The sequence below is a fragment of the Lissotriton helveticus genome, chromosome 10 (genome assembly GCF_964261635.1).
Source record: "Lissotriton helveticus chromosome 10, aLisHel1.1, whole genome shotgun sequence".
NCBI lineage: Eukaryota > Metazoa > Chordata > Amphibia > Caudata > Salamandridae > Lissotriton > Lissotriton helveticus.
Genome location: NC_136071.1, coordinates 779,631,182 through 779,653,147, shown reverse-complemented (window position 1 = coordinate 779,653,147; position 21,966 = coordinate 779,631,182). Strand labels below are relative to the sequence as shown.

The 21,966-nt window shown below is 49.2% G+C and overlaps 1 protein-coding gene across 3 annotated transcripts in view; it reads right to left on the bottom strand.

Moving 5' to 3' along the window:
• The window catches only part of EPC1 (enhancer of polycomb 1), a 1,518,836-nt gene that overhangs the window by 692,600 nt on the left and 804,270 nt on the right, over positions 1-21,966 (bottom strand). For all 3 annotated transcript variants that reach the window (XM_078663339.1, XM_078663341.1, XM_078663340.1), the window contains exons 7-9: positions 13,504-13,674; positions 13,331-13,420; positions 13,093-13,241 (exon numbers count right to left, since the gene is read on the bottom strand). In XM_078663339.1, the coding sequence (XP_078519465.1) occupies positions 13,093-13,241; positions 13,331-13,420; positions 13,504-13,674 (410 nt within the window). The remainder of the gene's footprint in view (positions 1-13,092; positions 13,242-13,330; positions 13,421-13,503; positions 13,675-21,966) is intronic.

The following is a 21,966-nucleotide window of genomic DNA, read 5'->3' as shown; positions in this document are numbered from 1 at the left end:
AGGAAACCCTTTGTCCTTATCTCCTGCTCTGGGAGGACTCCCAGCAGCAGGAGGGCAGACTTGTGTCTCGGTGGCAGCATCCATTTTGTGGAGCTGAGGCTCTGTTTGACTTTAACCGGGGTTAGGGGTTACATACATGTCGTGTCCCTCTAGAAGGGTGGAATGCTAACCCCGTCGCCAGACTTGCAGCAGACCGCAGTGTTCTTAAGATGGTGCCTGCGGATGCAGGGTGACTACTCCTTAGTCACAAGGGAGAAATCTTAGGAAGAAGTCTTGAGTTCCTTTCGTGGAAAGTAGTTTCAGGATTCAAAGATGATCTGATTTGGAAGGGGGCCAGTTCCTACCTTTATCCTGTAAAAAGGGGCTGGCACGCGACTAAGTCCTGCCCTAGGGGTGGGACTAGGAGGGGGGTGGTTACACCCACTTCCTTGGCGGGCTTTTCCCCAGCACAGGGTCTGGAGTGACCCTGGAACTGGTTCCAGCCAGCTTATGCACAGTGAGCACCAGGGTGCCACGTGCAGTCACCTTCCTCTAAAGCCCTGCCTACCTACAATACACAAAACCCTGTCTGGGACGGTGCTGGCACCGCCCCTGGCAGGAAACCCTTTGTCCTTATCTCCTGCTCTGGGAGGACTCCCAGCAGCAGGAGGGCAGACTTGTGTCTCGGTGGCAGCATCCATTTTGTGGAGCTGAGGCTCTGTTTGACTTTAACCGGGGTTAGGGGTTACATACATGTCGTGTCCCTCTAGAAGGGTGGAATGCTAACCCCGTCGCCAGAATTGGCGAGGGGTTAGTATTCCAATTCGTATGACACCTTACTCGACATGTTTTGATAAAGCGATACCAGAGTTGGCATATAACCGCGAGGATTATAATGCACTTAAGAGTATATGGTATGCGATATCATGGAAACGGCTAAGGGATGGATCCCGAAAGCCGCAGACAGGCTCAGCTCATGCCAGAGCACCATCTCACACGATTCCAAGCACTCTGCCTTCAGGATTGTTAAGGCCTGCCATAGGAGTGACTGATAGGAGATCTGTGTGTCCATTTTTAGGGTTAGATATAGGTATACTATATCTAAAGCAAAGGGTGAGTACACCACCTTGCCCCAGCTGTCGTGCAGCCAGTTGTGTCAGTTTAGTTATTCAGCCCAGGGGTGGCATAATACATGCTTCAGCCCCTGGGAGACTTCTGGGTACACCTCAGCCCTGGGTACAGGGACTTGGAGAGGGCCCAGTGCCAATTCAGTACCTGAGTACAATTTGGATAGAGAGAACAGCTAGGCTGTGGGTCTGATTAGCAGGCCCACAGCCAGGGAAAGTCGTAAACCAGTGCAGCAAAAAGCAAAAATCTGGGTGATCATAGGATTGCAGACCCTACTCTCCTACATGACCCCCCCCCAAACTTTGGGACAATAAACTAACCTTGACCAGGTGAGTCTTCTTGCTCTAAGTGGAAATACCTGGAGAGCCCATCAGCATTGCTGTGATCAGTACCAGGTCTATGCTCCACTGTAAAATCCATCCCCTGTAGGGAAATGGACCACCTAAGCAGTTTGGGGTTTTCACCCTTCATCTGATTTAGCCACAAGAGGGGCTTATGGTCTGTCTGAATGGTGAAGTGAGTGCCAAACAAGTAGGCCCTCAGCTTCTTCAGGGCCCAGACCACAGCAAAGGCCTCCCTCTCAATAGCTGACCACTTTTTCTCTCTGGGTGTCAACCTCCTACTAATGAAAGCAATAGGCTGATCATTACCATCAAAATTCAGTTGAGACAGAACAGCCCCCACACCCAACTCAGAAGCATCTGTTTGGACAATGAATGGCTTGGAGTAATCTGGACTCTTTAGGATAGGTGCTGTGCACATGGCCTGCTTTAGGTCATTGAATGCTTTCTGACAGCTTGCTGTCCACTGAACTTTCTTTGGCATCTTTTTGCTTGTCAGGTCATTAAGAGGGGTCACTATGGACCCATAATTTCTGACAAACTTCCTATAGTACCCAGTCAGGCCCAAGAAAGCTCGAACCTGAGTCTGGGTGATTGGAGGAGTCCAGTCCTTGATGGCCTGTATCTTACTCTCCAGTGGCTGAACCTGGCCTCCACCCACAAGGTGGCCCAGGTACACAACCTGTGTCTGCCCTATCTGGCACTTTGTGGCCTTGATAGTGAGGCCTGCCTTTTGCAGGGCCTCTAACACTTTCCTCAGGTGGACCAGGTGATCCTCCCAGGTGGAGCTAAAGACAGCAATATCGTCAAGATAAGCTGCACAGAAGTCATCCAGCCCAGTGAGGACTTGATTCACCAACCTTTGGAAGGTGGCAGGTGCATTTTTCAGTCCAAAGGGCATTACCACAAATTGATAATGCCCTCCAGGGGTAGAAAATGCTGTCTTGGGTTTGGCCTCCTCAGCTAACCTGATTTGCCAATACCCAGCTGTCAAATCAAATGTACTTAAGAAGTTGGCAGAAGCCAATTTATCTATAAGTTCATCTGCTCTTGGTATTGGGTGGGCATCAGTCTTAGTGACTGCATTGAGGCCTCTGTAGTCTACGCAAAACCTCATCTCTCTCTTACCACCCTGGGTGTGAGGCTTTGGCACTAGAACTACTGGACTAGCCCAAGAGCTATCTGAGGGCTCAATGACTCCCAGCTCCAACATTTTCTGCACTTCAGTTTTGATGCAGTCTCTAACATGATCAGGCTGTCTGTAGATTTTACTCTTGACAGGCAGACTGTCTCCAGTGTCAACATCATGGGTACACCAATCAGTTTGGCTGGGTGTCAGAGAGAACATATGTCTGAAGGATTGCAAGACTTGCCTGCAATCCTGTTGCTGATGTTCAGTGAGGCTGCCACAAAAGACAACACCATCAACTGATCCATCATCAGGATTCTGAGTGAGCAGGTCTGGGAGAGGGTCACTCTCTTCCTCCTGTCCCTCATCTGTGGCCATGAGCAAGCTCATGTCCTTCCTGTCAACATATGCCTTGAGCCTGTTAACATGGAGCACTCTGAGAGGGCTCCTGGGAGTTCCAAGGTCCACCAAGTAGGTAACCTCTCCCTTTTGCTCAATGATGGTGTGGGGCCCAGACCATTTGTCTTTCAGAGCTGCTGGGGCCACTGGCTCCAGCACCCACACCTTCTGCCCTGGCTGGTACACAGTCAGAACAGCTTTTTGGTCATGCCAAGCTTTTTGAAGTTCTTGGCTGGCCTCAAGGTTTTTAGATGCCTTTTCCATATACTCAGCCATCCTGGAGCGGAGACCAAGTACATAGTCCACTATGTTGGTTGCAGGCTTTTTGAGAGGTCTCTCCCATCCTTCCTTCACCAAACACAGGGGTCCTCTTACAGGATGTCCATACAGAAGCTCAAAAGGGCTGTAGCCAACCCCTTTCTGTGGGACCTCTCTGTAAGCAAACAAGAGGCAGGGGATCAGGACATCCCATCTTCTCCTAAGAGGTTCAGGTAGTCCATGAATCATCCCTTTGAGGGTCCTGTTGAATCTCTCAACAAGCCCATTGCATTGTGGATGATAGGGTGTGGTGAACTTGTAGTTCACACCACACTCTTTCCACATTGCAGTCAGATATCCTGACATGAAGTTTGTACCTCTGTCAGAAACGACCTCCTTTGGAAAACCCACTCTGGAGAACACTCCAACTAGGGCTCTTGCCACCACAGGGGCTGTGGTGGTCCTCAGGGGAATAGCTTCAGGATACCTGGTGGCATGGTCCACCACCACCAGTATAAACTTGTGCCCTGATGCTGTCTGGGGTTCCATTGGACCAACAATGTCAATCCCCACTCTTTCAAAGGGAACCCCCACCACAGGTAGTGGTATGAGGGGGGCCTTTGTTGTGCCACCTGACTTACCACTGGCTTGGCAAGTGACACAGGAGCGACAAAACTCCTTGGTATTCTCATTCATATGGGGCCAGTGAAAGTGTGAGACAAGCCTGTCCCAAGTCTTTGTCTGACCTAAGTGACCTGCAAGGGGAATCTCATGGGCCAAGGTGAGAAGGAAACCTCTCAGAGACAAGGGGATGACCAGCCTCCTGGTTGCACCAGGCTTGGGGTCTCTTGACTCAGAGTACAGGAGTCCATCTTCCCAGTATACCCTGTGTAATCTGTAACCTTGCTACCCAGCAACCAGCCCTCCAAAGCCTTAGTGGCACAATCCACAAAGTCAGACCAGTCCTGAGACTGAGTTTTCTGGGTGTCTCTGAACAGCAACCTGTACTGCTCAGTGGTCAAACCAAACCCATCAACCAGTGTATTCTTCAGGACCTGGTAATTGTTAGCATCCTCTACTCTTGTAGTGAGGAGCTTATCTCTACCTTTACCATCAAAGGAGAGCCACAGTATAGCTGCCCACTGACTCTGGGGAATGCACTGCACAGTGCAGGCCCTCTCCAGAGCAGCCATCCATTTCTGGATATCATCCCCTTGCTTAAAGGGGGGCACTATTTTAGTCAGGTGTTTAGTATCTAAACCCTTCTCTTTATCTCTTGGGAGATTGCTGCCACCAGTGGGAGCTAACCCACTCATCTGCTGCTCTCTTGCCAGGGCAAGCTTCTCTTTGGCCAGGGCAATTTCTTCCCTTTCAATCCTCAGTTCAGCTTGTCTCATCCTAGCTTCATGCTCCCTTCTCTGAGGGGAAGTAAATCTCCTCTGTGGAGGATTCCTTCTCCCCTGAGAAGAGGCATTAGAGTGCAGAGATCTATTGGAGTCCCTAGAAAGAGATCTATCTCTCCTAACTCCAAGGTTAGGCCCACTTCGGGTTAGTACTGGGGGTCCCCCAGATCCTAGCCCAAGTAAGTCTAAGTTGGCCCTGGTTAGCCTTCTGACTACCTCAAGACCTTTGTCTACCTCATCCCCAGAGAGTTCCTCTTGATCCTCCTCCTCAACTGCAGTAGCAATGTTGGGGAGATCTGGATCCCCAGAGGTTCCCTCTAAGGCTGGCATATTCCCATCTAGCTGAGAAAGCTTTCTCGCATCATAAGTCTCTAAGAGACCTATTAAAAAGGGAATGGTGGGGTTAGACCCCTGCTTCAGTTTTCTGGAGACACAGATTTGTCTCATCTCCTGGAAACTGAGAGCTGCATATCTTGAAGTGACCTGTGGAGGGTCAACACTGACCAGGGGAGTCTCAGTAGATTCTCCCTGGGTAGACATGCTTTTCTAGTGAGGTGTAAGTGGTGCACTTACCTACACTATATGTTTGCCTACTGATCCCTTGCTAGAGTTGTAGTTTAGGGTGTGCTAGGCCCTAGGAGCTACAACAGCTGGTTCAGTAGAACTCAGAGTATTCTAAGCTAAGTTATATGTACCTTTAGTACTTATGTGATCTTTCACAAGATATTCTTAGGATATGTGTGGTAAAACAACAGCAAGCTCAAATCCCACCGCTGCCACCAATGTGAGAAGTTGGCCTGATGTGCAGTGTTCACTATTCTAGTGATCACTATATATCAGTCCAAACAACCCTTATTGATGATTGGTTGTAAGTCAACCTTATAGACCAGCTATCCTAGTAGCAAGGATACGAGCAGTCTAAGGCTAAGACTCTAGAGGGCGTGTTAAGCCAGCTGTTTTACCATCACATTACCCCTTGAACACCCAGTGAAAGGACACCACACAAGTGTTATGAAAATAAACAATGTATTTATTAGAATCACAACAACCCTGTACTCTTTATGAGGACAGGGTTCTAGGCACACAACAAAACTCTTACGAAAATACTTAAGTTAGCACGTTATACACAAATGCCCGAGGGGCACGAAAAACCATATACTTAAAAAGTGGAATGCGAAATTACTAGCAGGTAAGTACAGTACTAATAGGCTTTGGAATCGCTAGGACTTAACCAGGGAATCGTTAGATTACTTCTAGGAGACCTAGGGGACTCGGGTGCAGAGTGTGCACTCTCACGCGGGATGCGGGACAAAGTCTATGGAAGCTAGTAAAGGCAAAGTTAGTGTTCACGGGCGAACCCGACCTGGTAGGAAGAAAACGACAGTGGATCCTGACCCTAGGATAGTGAGGCTATGCTGGGACACCGAAGTGCCGAAGTTACCTAGCCCAGGGGCTGCAGCTGCATAGGTCTGAAAAGACGTCGGGGATCTCGTTGCCGGACCAGGAGCCTGGAAGAAGGAAGTTGCTGGCAGGCGACCAGTGAAGGAAAGTTCGTTGGATCCAAGCCTGGATCGAGGAAGAAGAAACCTGAAAGCAGAGGGGACCAAGTTCTTGAATCACTAGCCAGTGATTAAGTGGGCACCAGGATGGCACCGGGCGAAGTCACCTCGACTAGGTGAGTGGGCGACGCTGGCTCTGCAGATCTCACGGACCAGGAGGCGTTGTCGGCGACCAGGATGGAGAGGCGAGCTGTCCCACGATGGATGAAGCTGTCGGCGTCGAAGTTACCCAGGGTTGGGCAACAAGCCTTGGCTAATTCAAGCCCACGCGGTGGACTCAAAATGGCGTCTTGAGTGGACCAGGAGGGTCCGGGGGGCTCCTCTTTTGGAAGGGAGCAAGGGCCAGCCTGGAGCAACCAGACCAGCAGCAGAAATGTCGTCGGGCGTCGTTCAGAAGGCCACAAGCCAGCGGGCTAGTAGCCAAACAACGCGGTGAGCAGCAAAAAGCAGAAGGGCCCCACGCAGATCGTGGAGATGCTGGGAGGCTGCACTTCGGTGCTGGAGCTGCTCAGGGTCGGGGCTTCTCGGACCCCAAAGCACTCACCAGGAAATTACTCGGCGGGCTTGCTGGAAAGAAGTCGTGCAGTCTTGAAGATGGCCGGTCCCTCGAGGTCTCGTCACACCCACGAATCTCAGCGTGACTGATGATGCAGGTAGAGGTCAGAGGTGCCAGGGAAGCCGGTTCTCGTCGAGCTGGGCAGTCTTGATCCGGAGGAGAGACTTGCAGCAGACCGCAGTGTTCTTAAGATGGTGCCTGCGGATGCAGGGTGACTACTCCTTAGTCACAAGGGAGAAATCTTAGGAAGAAGTCTTGAGTTCCTTTCGTGGAAAGTAGTTTCAGGATTCAAAGATGATCTGATTTGGAAGGGGGCCAGTTCCTACCTTTATCCTGTAAAATGGGGCTGGCACGCGACTAAGTCCTGCCCTAGGGGTGGGACTAGGAGGGGGGTGGTTACACCCACTTCCTTGGCGGGCTTTTCCCCAGCACAGGGTCTGGAGTGACCCTGGAACTGGTTCCAGCCAGCCTATGCACAGTGAGCACCGGGGTGCCACGTGCAGTCACCTTCCTCTAAAGCCCTGCCTACCTACAATACACAAAACCCTGTCTGGGACGGTGCTGGCACCGCCCCTGGCAGGAAACCCTTTGTCCTTATCTCCTGCTCTGGGAGGACTCCCAGCAGCAGGAGGGCAGACTTGTGTCTCGGTGGCAGCATCCATTTTGTGGAGCTGAGGCTCTGTTTGACTTTAACCGGGGTTAGGGGTTACATACATGTCGTGTCCCTCTAGAAGGGTGGAATGCTAACCCCGTCGCCAGAATTGGCGAGGGGTTAGTATTCCAATTCGTATGACACCTTACTCGACATGTTTTGATAAAGCGATACCAGAGTTGGCATATAACCGCGAGGATTATAATGCACTTAAGAGTATATGGTATGCGATATCATGGAAACGGCTAAGGGATGGATCCCGAAAGCCGCAGACAGGCTCAGCTCATGCCAGAGCACCATCTCACACGATTCCAAGCACTCTGCCTTCAGGATTGTTAAGGCCTGCCATAGGAGTGACTGATAGGAGATCTGTGTGTCCATTTTTAGGGTTAGATATAGGTATACTATATCTAAAGCAAAGGGTGAGTACACCACCTTGCCCCAGCTGTCGTGCAGCCAGTTGTGTCAGTTTAGTTAGTCAGCCCAGGGGTGGCATAATACATGCTTCAGCCCCTGGGAGACTTCTGGGTACACCTCAGCCCTGGGTACAGGGACTTGGAGAGGGCCCAGTGCCAATTCAGTACCTGAGTACAATTTGGATAGAGAGAACAGCTAGGCTGTGGGTCTGATTAGCAGGCCCACAGCCAGGGAAAGTCGTAAACCAGTGCAGCAAAAAGCAAAAATCTGGGTGATCATAGGATTGCAGACCCTACTCTCCTACAGACAGCAAGCGATATAGCAGAGCACCATCCCGAAAACCCGCCCTCCAGTGGCCTAAAGGCATAGTTGAGTGTAGAAGCCTTATAATAAAAGGAGAAAGGGAAAGAAAGACAGCCAACCCTACTAAAGAGGTAAAAAACCCTCCCGAAGACAGACGGAAAAAGAAGAAAGGGACCATAGAACAAAACAAACTAAAATAACAAACCCCCCCCCCACACCCGCCACCCTACACCACTGTAATGGCTACGGCCTACCCCACTAACAGCGTGCCTGTCGCCCAGGAACTGCCCCAAAGGAGAGGGAAAGAGAAAGACAAAGAATCCACTAAATAATAAGATTATTAATAAACTGGAGGAGGGCCTTCAAACATGCCCCCGGCTTCTCCCTCCCGCACAATATATTCCTCCCCAAGGTAAACAGTAAACAACAAAAATCGAGCATGTCAGAGAGAAATGGGGAGCATTATTCACCTACTACACTATTAGTTATGCCGTGAGAGCACGCATCCCCCGTGCCCGCCCGCCTATTAAATGACAACCTCTGAAGGATCAGCCTTATCCTTGGCCTCTCTTTGCGAATCCACCAATGCATACCCGTCGACCCATTGCCATGTCTGATGTTACGAGGAAGAGGAGCGTCCAAAAGAGACCAAAAAGCGACACACACATGTAATTTGGACGTCGCTGGATACCAACACAGTCATCATCATGGAGGATCATCTTTCCCGGTACTGCCCCAGGACATGTGGTCCACACCAAGCACACAGGGTCTAGGAAGGAGGAAACAGCCAGAGCAGCCGACCGTTGCTGGAATATTGCCTGGGTCGCCGGAGGCTGTGCGTGGGACAAAGTCACCATCTTCTGCTCAAATCTAAAACCTCCGGAACAGTCCAAACCTACAGCCAGCCGACCACACGTTGCCACATAGTCCGAAATTTCCAGCTTTCCCCTATTCACAGGGGCGGCCACGACACTCTCCTCCTGTGTGAAGCTAAGCAAATCCTTGTGTACCTGGGGACAGGCCGATCTCAACTGTACCGACGCTGACACAATATCATCAAGCTGTCTCCCCAACACTCGGGCGCCGTGATCCAGGGTGGAATGAAGGGCACCGAGGGCTGCGAGAAGATCACCATACGCCAGCATAGCTCCTTGCACCCGCTCCGCTACGCTCCTCTTAGCCACACACTCCCAACCTTGCTGAGACCCAGTATACAGGATGATAGACTCCATCCTATCAAGATGGCCGTAGGGTAGTTCCACCTTAGATTGGGACCGGGACTCAGGCACAAGCGCATCAAGTTCCATGTTACTGCAAACAGGATTCCGGGGGCCGGCAAAATATGTGCCCAGTGTGCGGTCACAGGTAAAAGCCATCCTCACCCTGGATCAGTACTAGCGAAAAAATCGGGAGTGGCCCGCGAAAATCGGGACGAGTTACAAGCAGCGTCCGAGCAGCTCGCTGGCGAGGGCTCAGGCAATTACAGAAGCATCTTGGAATTGCCACCTCGGGTATGCACTCGATCCGCTCCGCTCAGTGGTAGGAGTGACCACAGCGAAATTCAGGCCAATATTCGCACCGCTCCGGTAGTCCGACTCCACCCAGTCACCAATGGCCGCTGTTATTGAACTAGTACCCGGCCATTTTGTCCACCCGAGGTCCCGGTTCCAGGGTTGCACAGGCCGCAAACTTCAAATGAACATTTCTCCGGCGGTACCGCCGCCAGAAACCTCAGGAGCACACGATCGGTTGCCGCTCTCAACCACCATCACGGGCATGTAGCGCAGGCTCAGGATCTCGTGCAGGATATCTGTGCGGGATGTGGAGGTTCACGGAGCCGGGGGCCTACGCTGCCATCCCGATCGCCATCTTGGCTCCTCCCGTTCCTTCCACTTTTAATTTGATCAATAGCCACAGATTAAGTGTGAACATTGGACTGAGGTGAAGAATGACTCCCCAACGGCTCTGACGAAGTTGCCAGGTGTTTGGCCACGAAACAGGTTGGCCTTTTGCAGTTACAAAAGGCCAGTGACATGCCTGCTTTTTAAACTGAGGACGCTCACGACAACTAATAAAGGATGTGCTGTATATGAGTGGTACCTCAATTTTAATTTGAGAATCGCTTTCTCATTGCACATTTGGGGTTAAGAGAACACTGGGAAAGCTACAGAGTCTCAGTGTTGTCTGTCACACACTTGTTTGTTGTTTGATTTTCCACCTCTAAACAGTTTGTCACACTTTCTTTATTTTTTGTTGTGGCTAGAAAGATACCAATGATGATAACGTGGGCACACTGGCGAGTACCATCCAGCAGCCCTATGGGTTTGCGCACATGAGGTGCTTTCTAGCCTTTTCACATATTTTTCTAAATTCTTTTCATATTCTGAGTTATGCATACACATTAATTTCAAGAAGGGTGGATGTGTATTGAATGTGGCTATTGATGAATTATTTTAAAAGTTGAGCAGCAATGACTAATGGATGGTTACCCAGAACGGTACAGGAAAGGGTTTTTGAAAAAAAGTAATGACCCCCAGGAGTCTTTGAAATAGGGAGGGGATCCTGACATATTTGGTGATATTTGTACCCTTGATGTCAATGGAGATGGAGTTCAACATCTATGGACGACAGTGAAAGCATTAAGGTCGAATGGCAAGAGGTCTTTGACATTGAAGACTGGGACATAGCCATCAACCAGTTCCTTCCTTTACGTCAAATGATGTCTGTGTGTAGATGCTGACTGACAGCATTTCTTCAGTGGAGATCAGAGCTCTGACAGGACGTCGTTGAGCCCTCTTTTCAATAGGAAAATGTCAATATTGACATCTTACAGGTAGACTGGGAATGACGTAGAGTATGATGTCTTAAAAGTCTTTGCAATGCTGGTTTTTCCATCAAGCTCCCTTTTTGGGAGTCTTTGTTACCAACAGGCTTTTTTCAGGGGTGGCTTGAGAAGATGATCTTTCAAGTATTCTTTTTCTCTTTTGCTCCTCCTCTGCTTTCATACCTTCCAAGAGGACCCTCAGCCTCATACCTTTGCTATCTTTGTTAGGACATCTTTTTACAGACGTTGCAGACAGACTTTTATTACGAGACCTTCTTGCAGGCACAAACCTTGCAAGAGTTTGACACTGCTTTGCTTTTGCCACATAAAGGGCACGTTTCAAAAAAAGAAGACATTTTGTAGAGAAATTGTTACAGGAATCTGGAATTTTTGACGTCTGACAGATCATGTTTGAAAACCTCAAGAGAAGCTTAATAAGCTTTGAAATATATTGGATTTCAAAACCTCACATGATCTGAAGGCCCTGCTCATGTGAGCCAGAAAAAAGAACTGGCTCTCTGAGGTAACTGCCAACAGGGTGCCCTGTGAGAAGTGTCTTAGATTCCTGAAAGGTCAGGACCTGTTTATCTCTCTTTATAATGGAGCCTGTCAAGGTGCATATTCTTTTAACTTTGTTCATACATTTTCACCTTTCTGCACACATAACGCTAGTTTGAAACTGATGAGAGTCATTGTATTCTCACTGAAAAAGAAATGGAGCCTCTGTTAGGCTATCATAGAGAGTACCTCATCATGAGTTCACATGGACATCAACAGCATATGGAGATTTACAACGGATTGGACAGATATAAATAAGCGCTGTGGGTCAGCGCAGAACAATCATAGGATTTATTACTATCAATGAAGATTCTACAATGCAGAAATATACATACACTTATATTCATATTTATATCGAAAGTACTCTGGGTTTCCACATCTGGGTGGGGCTATTCAGTGCAATTTGCGATTATTAATGATCCCTTGGAGAAACAAAAAGTAGCAATGGCAGTGACCATGTCCCCATGATAAGGAAGGGTGGTAGCGAGATATAGATTACTGTTATCATATAACGCATAAAACATTGAATCAGGACACTTCCAAGACCCCACATTATTTGGGAGACTGCTTAATTATTACGTCATGACAAAGGCAATGCCTAACATGGGCACATTTTTAGTATGCTACTTGCACAGCAGGTGGTTTAGGTTTACTGATGAAAGTATACAACTAGAGCTGATAGAATGCATTTAGGCTATAGTGGCTAATTACCTGCATGATGTCAGATGCCTCTCATTCTTGTGCATAGTGTATATTCTCACTACTGTTACATAATCCGTTTAAAGAATTTGTAACCAGACTAAATATGTGGAAGCTGTGTGTGTTATTTTGAGGATCAAGGATCAGTTTTAATGAACATATGTAGAAACAAGTCAGGAAAAATTAGGGCACCAGGCTCCACAGTCAACTTAAAGAGGAATGACCATGAAGTGACATTTATCTTTGTTACACTTCCCATATGCAACAACGTTCTGGAGGACACTGTGACTTGAATAGTTAAATGTTCATCCAGAGTGAGAATTTTTTTTAGAAAATTCTACAAGAGAGAGTATCAACTGCTGATTTCCTGCGAATTGTATTATTGTGTTGTACACGACATATTTTTTACTTTTCTTATTGATGGAGAAAGGTGTGTTCTATATTCTTGCTTTTTATTTTCTACTTTCTTCTGTTTTCTTTCTCCTGGGTTTCTTATTTTCAAATCTTATAGTTCCTCTAGCCCATCCATCGTCCTTCTTTGTAGTGCAGAACCATTAGCGTCATCATGCCTTGTGAGACGTTTCTGTCACTATATAGTCTCACATCTTTCAGGATTCAACATTCTGAGGGATACCGCTGGAGGAACCTTCTTGGGCCGTTGAAAAAGATTTATTATCTTTTGCCTATTAATCTCGAGTAAGATTTACCTGCTTGGGTTGCTGGGCACTGCCTATTTATTACAGCACTGCATTGTCAAAATAGAGAATGTACGAAGCTTGTCACTCATGGATATTGTTTTTATGACTTTGACTTTATTATTCTTGCTAAATAAATCAAAATAAATTCAACAGTGACAATTTGAAGAAATAGTAAATTGTTTCACTTACCTTCCACCTCGCCCAAGCCGTCGTCGTGCTAATCCAACACAACTCTGGGGTATGGTGAGGGTGGTTAGGCAGTATCTATAGCGAATATCTCCTAACCCACCTTGTTCTGGACTACACCAAGGCCAGTTCCCAATATGGTCGAGATTTGGCTTTAAAAGACAAAAAGTGAACAAAGTAATAATGCTATTGTTATGGCCCAATATCAAACAAAGTAATCTGATACAAAGTCATTACTTACAGCATTGTACTGACAGCCTGCTTTCCTTCGGAAAGCATAGACACCATCTGGATCATTTTCTTCCTCAGCTTCCGAAGAACCAGACAGGACCTGTAACAAAAATAAGACACTAAGAAGAGCCCAAGTTTAAATAAAAATTAATTAATTGTTCTGAAAAATAATGATTGGTAAACCTGGGAGAGACGGTCTTCATCTGAGCTGGGGAAATCATACTGATTAAGATCCTTGGTAATAAAGATAGACAGCGCCGCAGGATTCGTCTGTTGGGAAGTAGCAGCAGCAGACGAAGCTAAGACTTTGGGCTTCTTCTCATATTTTCTTTTCGGTCGTACAAACTCACATTTCTGATAAAGAAATATACAATTTGTAATAACAAGCAGCAGATTCATAAATTACCTTTAGTTATTATCAAATACAAATAGGTACATGAACTATCCCTGTGGTATGCTTTGTAATTGCATAGAAAAATAAATGAATCAACTACAAAGACTATTTCTAGATGTAATTACTTCTACAATAAAAGAAGAAAATCCAGTAAATTAACATGGCATATGTTAGAGCAGGGAGAAAGAAATAACACCACCCCAAAAAAGTTATGGGTTGTGAGACTATTTAAATTGTTTCATCCATCTCATCTTTTTTACTGTTTCACTCAGAAAATAGTACTGTAGACCTTGAAGAGTCACTTTCATAAACAGAAATCACGCAATTTTCACCAAGAAAAGGAGGGGGGTGAATTTTAATTCTCAAAAATTCACAATTTAATATGGCGTCCTGTGTCTGCATGTCAATAAGAAAAAACTTACTTACCTTCGATAACCTTATGGTGGATTATATTTTCATAGACTAGCATAGCAGATGAAATAAAGAGTTGGACTGAGTTCCGCTTCCTGTACGGTGGAGTTTGTATTATAAACGGAAAGTATTACTCACATTTCGTGACATGCTTCATCATCAATGTCTCATTATAATCCCAAAATAATTATCAGGGCGGGCTCAACCGGATGTGAAATCTCGTGAGATGAAAAACAGACAGTAAAAAAGAATCCCTGAATGGGTTTTTAAATGTCTCTGAGAATCGTAGGATTAATTATGTTCATTGTGGGTCCTAAGGATAAGGTCAAAAAGTGGTTGTGATGTAGAGGAATTAGTATCTATCCCTACACTGAGAAGTGTTTACTTGTGTCAGCCATAACAAATGCCAATATAGGTCAACAGCTGAATAGCGTAGAAACTACGGTAGCTGGAAGATAATAGGCACAAATGCGAACAGTGGATCCTTCATGAAGGTTTGATGACAGGAGGTTGTCTCCTCCTGGTTACCCATGGGGTTAGCTAATACTGCAATTTAAAGCTGATACAAAGGGGAAGCAACAGTGTTCAGTATTAACACATCATGATTAGCATGCTGTTGAATGAGTGTCTTTGAATGAATCATTATTTTTTGAGAGAGGGTTATATTTTTAGTATGGATCTCAGTACTGAAAAAGCCATTGGGCCTATCCTGGCATTTGTGATGGCTGAAAAATGTAGACCTTTCAATATGTAGGGATAATCATTTCTGCACATCATGTCTATAACAACTATAGAATCAACCATACCGAAGGAGAACTCAGTACACCTTTTTATTTCATCTGCTATAACTCTCTCTCTTGGTTCAGTTGGGAGGCAAATCACATCTCTCGTTCCCTCTAAGTGACTTTTTTATAGAAATCTAGCCAGCCACAACTCCGCCTCCAGGTGTGATGTCACAAGAGTATGTTATATGCCAACAGGTACACTGGCATCAGTTCAGATATTCAATCTGTGCACCATTCAGGTGTCCAGAGAGAAACTGAGACAGCAATGGCAGCGACCAATGCAGCCTATCATATGTTTTCATACCATAGGATCTTAAACACGCCATAAGCTCATCAGGCAGGAGATTCAGCAGTGAGAAACCTGCAGAAAGATTATGTATCCACTAGAGGGAATATGTTACTTACTTTGTAAGCATCTATTCGTAGCGTGTGATGCTGCACATTCGCATGCTATGCAATCTCCTGCCATCCAGTGTTTGTTTCGGACTCTCCAACTTGTTTTTCTCTAAGAAGACCTACTGCTGGCGTGATATTGAGTTTTCTCCTCTTCACGAGGATGCACATGTTTAACAGCTCCATTGTTAAGATAATATAAAAAATGATGTGTGTGAAATAAACTAAAAATATGTACACATTTGTAACTATAATATATGTAAATCTGACACCATTTTATGCCTGATGGGGAGGCGGGTGCTAGCATGTGAATCTGCAGCACTACATGCTACGAATAGATGCTTAAAGTAACATGCTCAATTTGTAGCATGTGTTGGTTCCAGATACACAAGTTATGGATAGACTGTAAAGAGGTACTCCTCTCGCTGTGGCTCTAGGTATTAGATGGTGCAGATATTTGAAATAGTGTCCTGTTTGCCCCACTAGAAATTGCTGTCTTGCCTGGACATCCACGTAATAGTGTTTAGTGAATGTGTGGGGATTCGACCAAGTAGCTGCTCACAAATATCAGCTAAAGGGACGTTGCCTAAGAAAAACATTGAAGCACCTTTCTATCTAGTAGAATGTGCATGTGAAACTGATCGCAGAGTTTGTTTGGCTTTTCTGTAGCAAATTTACATACATTTCACGATCCACCATGCAATGCCTGCTTCAGAAATGGCATTATTTTTTCTTGAATGTGAGAAAGCCACAAAAAGCTGTTGAGTTTTCCTGAAAACTCTAATCCTCTCAGTGTAGTACACAATCGAAAAGTAGCACCATCCAACCCGTCAGAGTAATGCAAGTTGCCTAAAAGACTACCATTAAACAATAGTAGCATGAAATCCAATAAGCTATCAAGAACAAAAAGAAATCTCGATAGCTTAATTAAAACCGAGGACTGCCCAAATCCTTGCTTTATGAATAGAAACCATGGGGGCGTGGCTAGCAGGCCACCATGGCGGACGGAGTTTGCTAGTGCTCCGGTGCCGCTGGGAGAGGTAAAGATCCTGTAGCCTACGCCGAGGGTCATCTCCACCTGGAAACGGTTGTTTTTGGAGGCGCTTCTCCCCCGACTGCTCCGCTGAAAATCCTGGAGCTCTGGTGACCGGGGTTCCGGACTTACGCCGTGGCTAACAGGGAGGCCTAGAGCCACGCTGCGGACCGGGGCCTCCAGTGACGGGGGTGCCCGGAGAAAGAGGACGGTGAAGCGACAGAGCACCGGAGCCTCCGATCCTGCAGGCGGACACCTGCACCTGGGATCCTGACCCTGCGGCTGCCGAGGGGCGAGGACGGCGCCTTGTGTACCTGGACGTCGGGAGGAGGTACGGAGGCTGTGGACGGGCCGCTGCTGCAGGCTGGGACGCTGAGACGCGGGCGCCGAGGGCCGGACATTCCCGCCGCTGGCAGTGACTACCTGCAGCGGGGGCCCCCCTGCCTGGCTTGCTGTCTGCCCGAACTGCGCCGGCGGTGAGGAGCCCCGGGGGAGTGCGGGGCGGACCACCGGGACCCTGCACTGGGCGGCGAGCCGGGTCTCGTGTGCCATTGCTGCCCTGGTTCCTGAGAGGGCGGACTGCGGAGAGGCGGGGGGCCCCTGGATTGGAGGCCGGGTCCGGCTGGGGCGCCCTGGATGCCTGGCAGAGACAGGGCTGGTGAAGGGACTATCCCCACGCAGTGGGCTGAGGACTGAGGCGCCGGAGAAACATGCAGCAACACAGCCAACGCCCCCCAATACGGCACTGTTACTGCGCCTAACCCATTCCCTTTGTAACTACGTTGTGCCCATACATTGCTGGGGGCCCAGGCGGGGCAGCGCTCAACTGCTCCTACTGCCGTTTTTGACTGCTGCGGACGGCCTGATGAGGTGGGGGACATAGATCTTCAGGGTGGTGGGCCCAGTGAAAACCCTCGGCGCTCATATACGCTGGGTGTGGTAGAAAGCGGCCCCTCCCCCCTGCGGAGACGCGGACACTGTCAACAGCTTCCCCAAGGTGAGAGCATCAGGTGTGACCGGCGGGGAAACAACTGGAAAATAAGACGCACACTGGACGGCAAATACTCGCCCTGACCCGCGCTCCTACCGCCAACCAGGCGCCTGACGTCTAATATGGGGCGCAAAGGCGTGAAGAACACGGGGGGCAAGGAGGGCCCGGGCACAGGACCTGCCCGAGATACGGGCCCTGGGGGCTCTGCACCGCTGACTCTGGCCTCCAGCACCTCAGAGAGCCAGCAAGGCGACAAACTAGACCTTATCCTAAAAGAGATCAGAGACTCTAGGGCCGTGATGGAGACGCAGATGGGCACCCTCACCACTAACCTATCCTTGCTTAAGGCGGACCACGAGAAATTGGCGGATAAAGTTAAAGATCAAGGTCTGTCGATAACTGAACTCGCCCCGACAGTGGCGGAACACACGGACTCCATCCAAGTGATCCAACGTCAAGTCAAAACCCTGCTGGAACGCGTGGAGGACGCGGAAGGGCGCAATCGGCGCAATAACATTCGCGTTATTGGCCTGCCGGAAAGAAGCGAGGGGTCCCGGCCGGCAGAGTTCATGGAACAGTGGTTCCGAGATAACGTTGCCCCTGAGGGTCTGTCGCCATATTTCTGTGTAGAAAGGGCGCATAGAATCCCAACTGGCCAGCCAAAAACGGGACAGACACCACGGCCGCTTATTGTCCGGATCCTCAATTACCGGGATAGAGACATGCTGCTAACTCAGGCCAGAATCAAATCGGTCATACCATGGGAGAATAAACGAATTTCACTATACCCAGACTATACCACTCAAGTGCAAAAACAACGGTCCTCATACTATGAGGTAAAACAGAGGCTCCAAAAGGCTAAACTGCGCTACGCCTTATTGTTCCCTGCACGCCTAAAGGTGATCCACGACAAGAAGACTCACTTTTTCGAAAGCCCCACGGATGTGGAGGAATGGCTGGAGGTGATGGACATCGAGGAGCGGCTGGACCCGACGCAGGACTCCACAGGCAACGGATCCAGGGAGGACTCGACTCAAGGGGAGACCGAGAATGGCGCCCAATGCACTCATCCGAAGCAGCGCAAACCGACCGCCCACCAACAAAAGCAGGGACAGGCTGATGCAGTGGCAGCGGTGGGATCCTTCAGAGACGACGGTGCGACAATCAACACGGACACTGAGGATAGCACTGTACACTCTGACTCGGATAGCAGTATGATCCTATTTCCGACGGTGACGCCTAGAGCCGCGGATGAACTTATAGACAATGCCCAAGAGTAATACCTTCTATGAACTAGACCTGAGACTAGAATACAACACGATATCCTTTTCTGTACGAGGTGGGGGGGCGGCGGGGATGGGGGGGGGGGGAAATGTGCTTGCTCAGAATATGTATGTTGCCCTTTATTTGCTGGCGAGCACCGTGCGGCCTGCCCTGGATGGGGAGAAAAACTCAGATACAGGGATCGTGCGATGCGATTCCTGCGCCTCCTGTGCTCCTGCGGCGCATAGCTGCAACGGGCTGGTTCTGCCGGTATGAGGCCGCCCTTGTCCCCCCCTCCCCTCCCCTGCCCCCTTGCTTCCCCCCCCTCCACGAGACGTGGCTACCTACACTAACTAACTTCGAAAAGAACTCTCCCGGCGGCGCCGTTGAGCCGGCGACCTGACCGAGCATGGCACTATGGACACGGCAGATGCTTGGCCGACCCCCCACTAGCGTATGCATTGTTACTTGTTTATTTACGTTCCATTGTTTCTGGTTTGGCACAGCAGGGTTTGGAGGCTGCGCCTTTACAGTTGGGGTTTGGGATAGGGAGGGTACTGTCTCCTGGGGGGCATGGAAGAATCACTCAATAGGACATATGGGAACACTACTTTTGACACCAACACGGGGCTATGGCTGACACACACGGAAAGTATAGGCTGGTCACCTGGAATGTGAGAGGGCTGGGGGCAGTGCAGAAGAGACACAGAGTACACGCTTTCCTACTACGGCAAGGGGCACACATAGTGTTCCTACAGGAGTCGCACCTGACACACTCCGAGGCACTCCTATTGAGAAAGAAATGGAGGGGTACTGTTTTTTCTACCACATACTCTGCCTTCTCAAGAGGGGCCACGATATGGGTGCGCCATGGTACTCCATTTGTGGAACTGGAGAGGCGGACTGACGAACAGGGACGCTATGTGTTAGTGAGAGGCACCTTGGACGGGGAGGTGGTAGTGCTGGGCAGCATTTATGCCCCGAATTTTGACCAGGATAGGTTCCTTACTGCTGTGGGCCGGGCGTTAGCGGATTGGGTGGACGTCCCCTGGATTCTGGGTGGTGACTGGAACATGATTTTGGATGTGACCCTCGACAGATCACACCCCCCCCTCCAGGCGGCGGGAATACATAAACTATCAGAGTCATTTGGGACGTGGCTTCGGGGTTGGAGTTTGGCGGACATCTGGCGCACACTGCACCCGACACACAAAGAATACTCATGCTACTCCCCTGTACACAAATTACATACCAGATTGGATAGGTTTGTATGCTCTAGCTCGGTGGTGACTAGGTGTGCCACAGCAGATTACCTTGCTAAAACGTTCTCGGACCACCGACCGCTGGCGGTTGACCTACACTGGGGTAGAGTACCCTCACCAGTTCCTACCTGGAGGCTTAACCCTGCGCTGCTCGAGGATGGCCCGTTCCGAGCACATTTAGCTGACGCCTTAACTGATTACTTCAATACCAATTGGGACTCCGCATCCTCGAACCTAGTGGTGTGGGACGCAATGAAGGCTGTCATACGGGGGGCTGCTATAGGCCGACGGGTGGGAGCCAGGCAGGAGATCCACGGTAAGCTATGTGAAGTGGAACAGCGCTTGCGCGACCTAGAAAATGCGGTGGGGCAGGACCCTGGCCGTACAACTGAGCTACAGCAGTGTAATATTGACCACGCAGAATTGCTAGAAACCCTGAGGGTGATGGACTATGGGGCCTATCTGAAAAGACAACAGGCGGAGGCGGACAGATCCGGCGCTCTGCTTGCCCGGCTAGTTCGGGATGCCCCCGAATGCCCTACCATAGCGACTATTAGGAACGCAGCGGGTACACAGGTGCACACTCAAATGGAGATTAACACAGTATTTAAGACTCACTTGGAGAACCTCTACGCCCCCCCCACTGTAGGGACCAGAGAAGACATAACGGGATTCCTGGATGACCTAATGCTCCCAGTGCTGACCCCGGGAATCCAGGCGGCTATAGCCGGACCTATTACACAACACGAAATAAAGGTAGCAATCCATACACTTAACCGGGGAAAAACCCCGGGCATGGATGGCCTGCCGGGGGAATTTTATCAAACCTACGCTGATGTGCTGGCCCCCGTCCTGGAGAAAATTTACAACACCGCCTACGAGGTTGGTCACCTCCCGACTACCACCATGCAGGCATTGGTGATCTCTATCCCGAAGCCCGGCAGGGATGCTCAAGATGTGGGTAATTACAGACCCCTATCCATGCTCTCCACGGAGTATAAGATCCTTAGTAAGGCTATTGCCATGCGGATCCAGCGCCACCTCCCTGGCCTGATCCATTCTGATCAATGTGGCTTCCTTCCAGAGAGGAGTACCTCCCAGAACTCGAGGCGACTCCACGCTCTCATGACAACTACACCTCACAACTTACCGCACGCTGGCTGCATAGCCCTTGACCTCCGTCAGGCTTTCGATTCCCTGACGTGGGACTTCATGTTTGAAGTCCTGCATCGTTTTGGGTTCCCAGAGGCCCTTATAAAATGGATCCGCTTGTTGTACACAGGCCCGACGGCTAGGGCACGCACGGGAAGACACACATCGGACTGTTATGAGGTCCATAGGGGCACAAGACAGGGCTGCCCACTGTCGCCGCTGCTGTTTGTGCTGACGTTGGAACCCCTGGCTATTGCGCTTCGCATCAGAGCTGCGGAGGAAGGCATACCTGTAGAGGGCATCGACCACATGGTCTCAATATATGCTGACGACATCTTGGTATTTCTCCGGAACCTGCGAGGGGACCACTCGCCCCTGGCGACTGTTTTCAGACGCTTTGAGATCATATCTGGACTGGCTATAAACCCGGGAAAGTCCCTGGGCTTCTTCTTTCGAGAGGGCCAACAGCCCCCCTACATACAGTTCGGGGCCTATGAAATTCAAGTGGCACCAACCACGTTCAAATATCTCGGGATACAGGTTTACCAGGACCCAGAGGCTCAAATTGACGGTAATATCCGTAAGGCCATTACTGGCCTGCGAGGTAGCATAGGTTTCTGGACGTCCCTACCCCTATCGGTAATGGGACGGGTGGCAGTCTCGAAGATGGTCCTGCTCCCCCGCATATTATATTACTTTGTAAACCTGCCGGTCCTGCTCCCGCGACAGATTTTCACCACACTTGATACATTACTGGTCAGCCTCATATGGGGATCGGGGAGAAGACGAATTAGCCTTAAAAAACTGCAGCTACACACCAGACGGGGCGGCCTGGGCGTACCGGACCTGCGAAGCTACTACTATGCCAGCCAGCTCCAATGGTTGACCCGATGGGTGGCGGGTAGAGACTTGCATGAGATCGGTTACACGACGGACAAATTAGCACGTGGAGACCTACACTC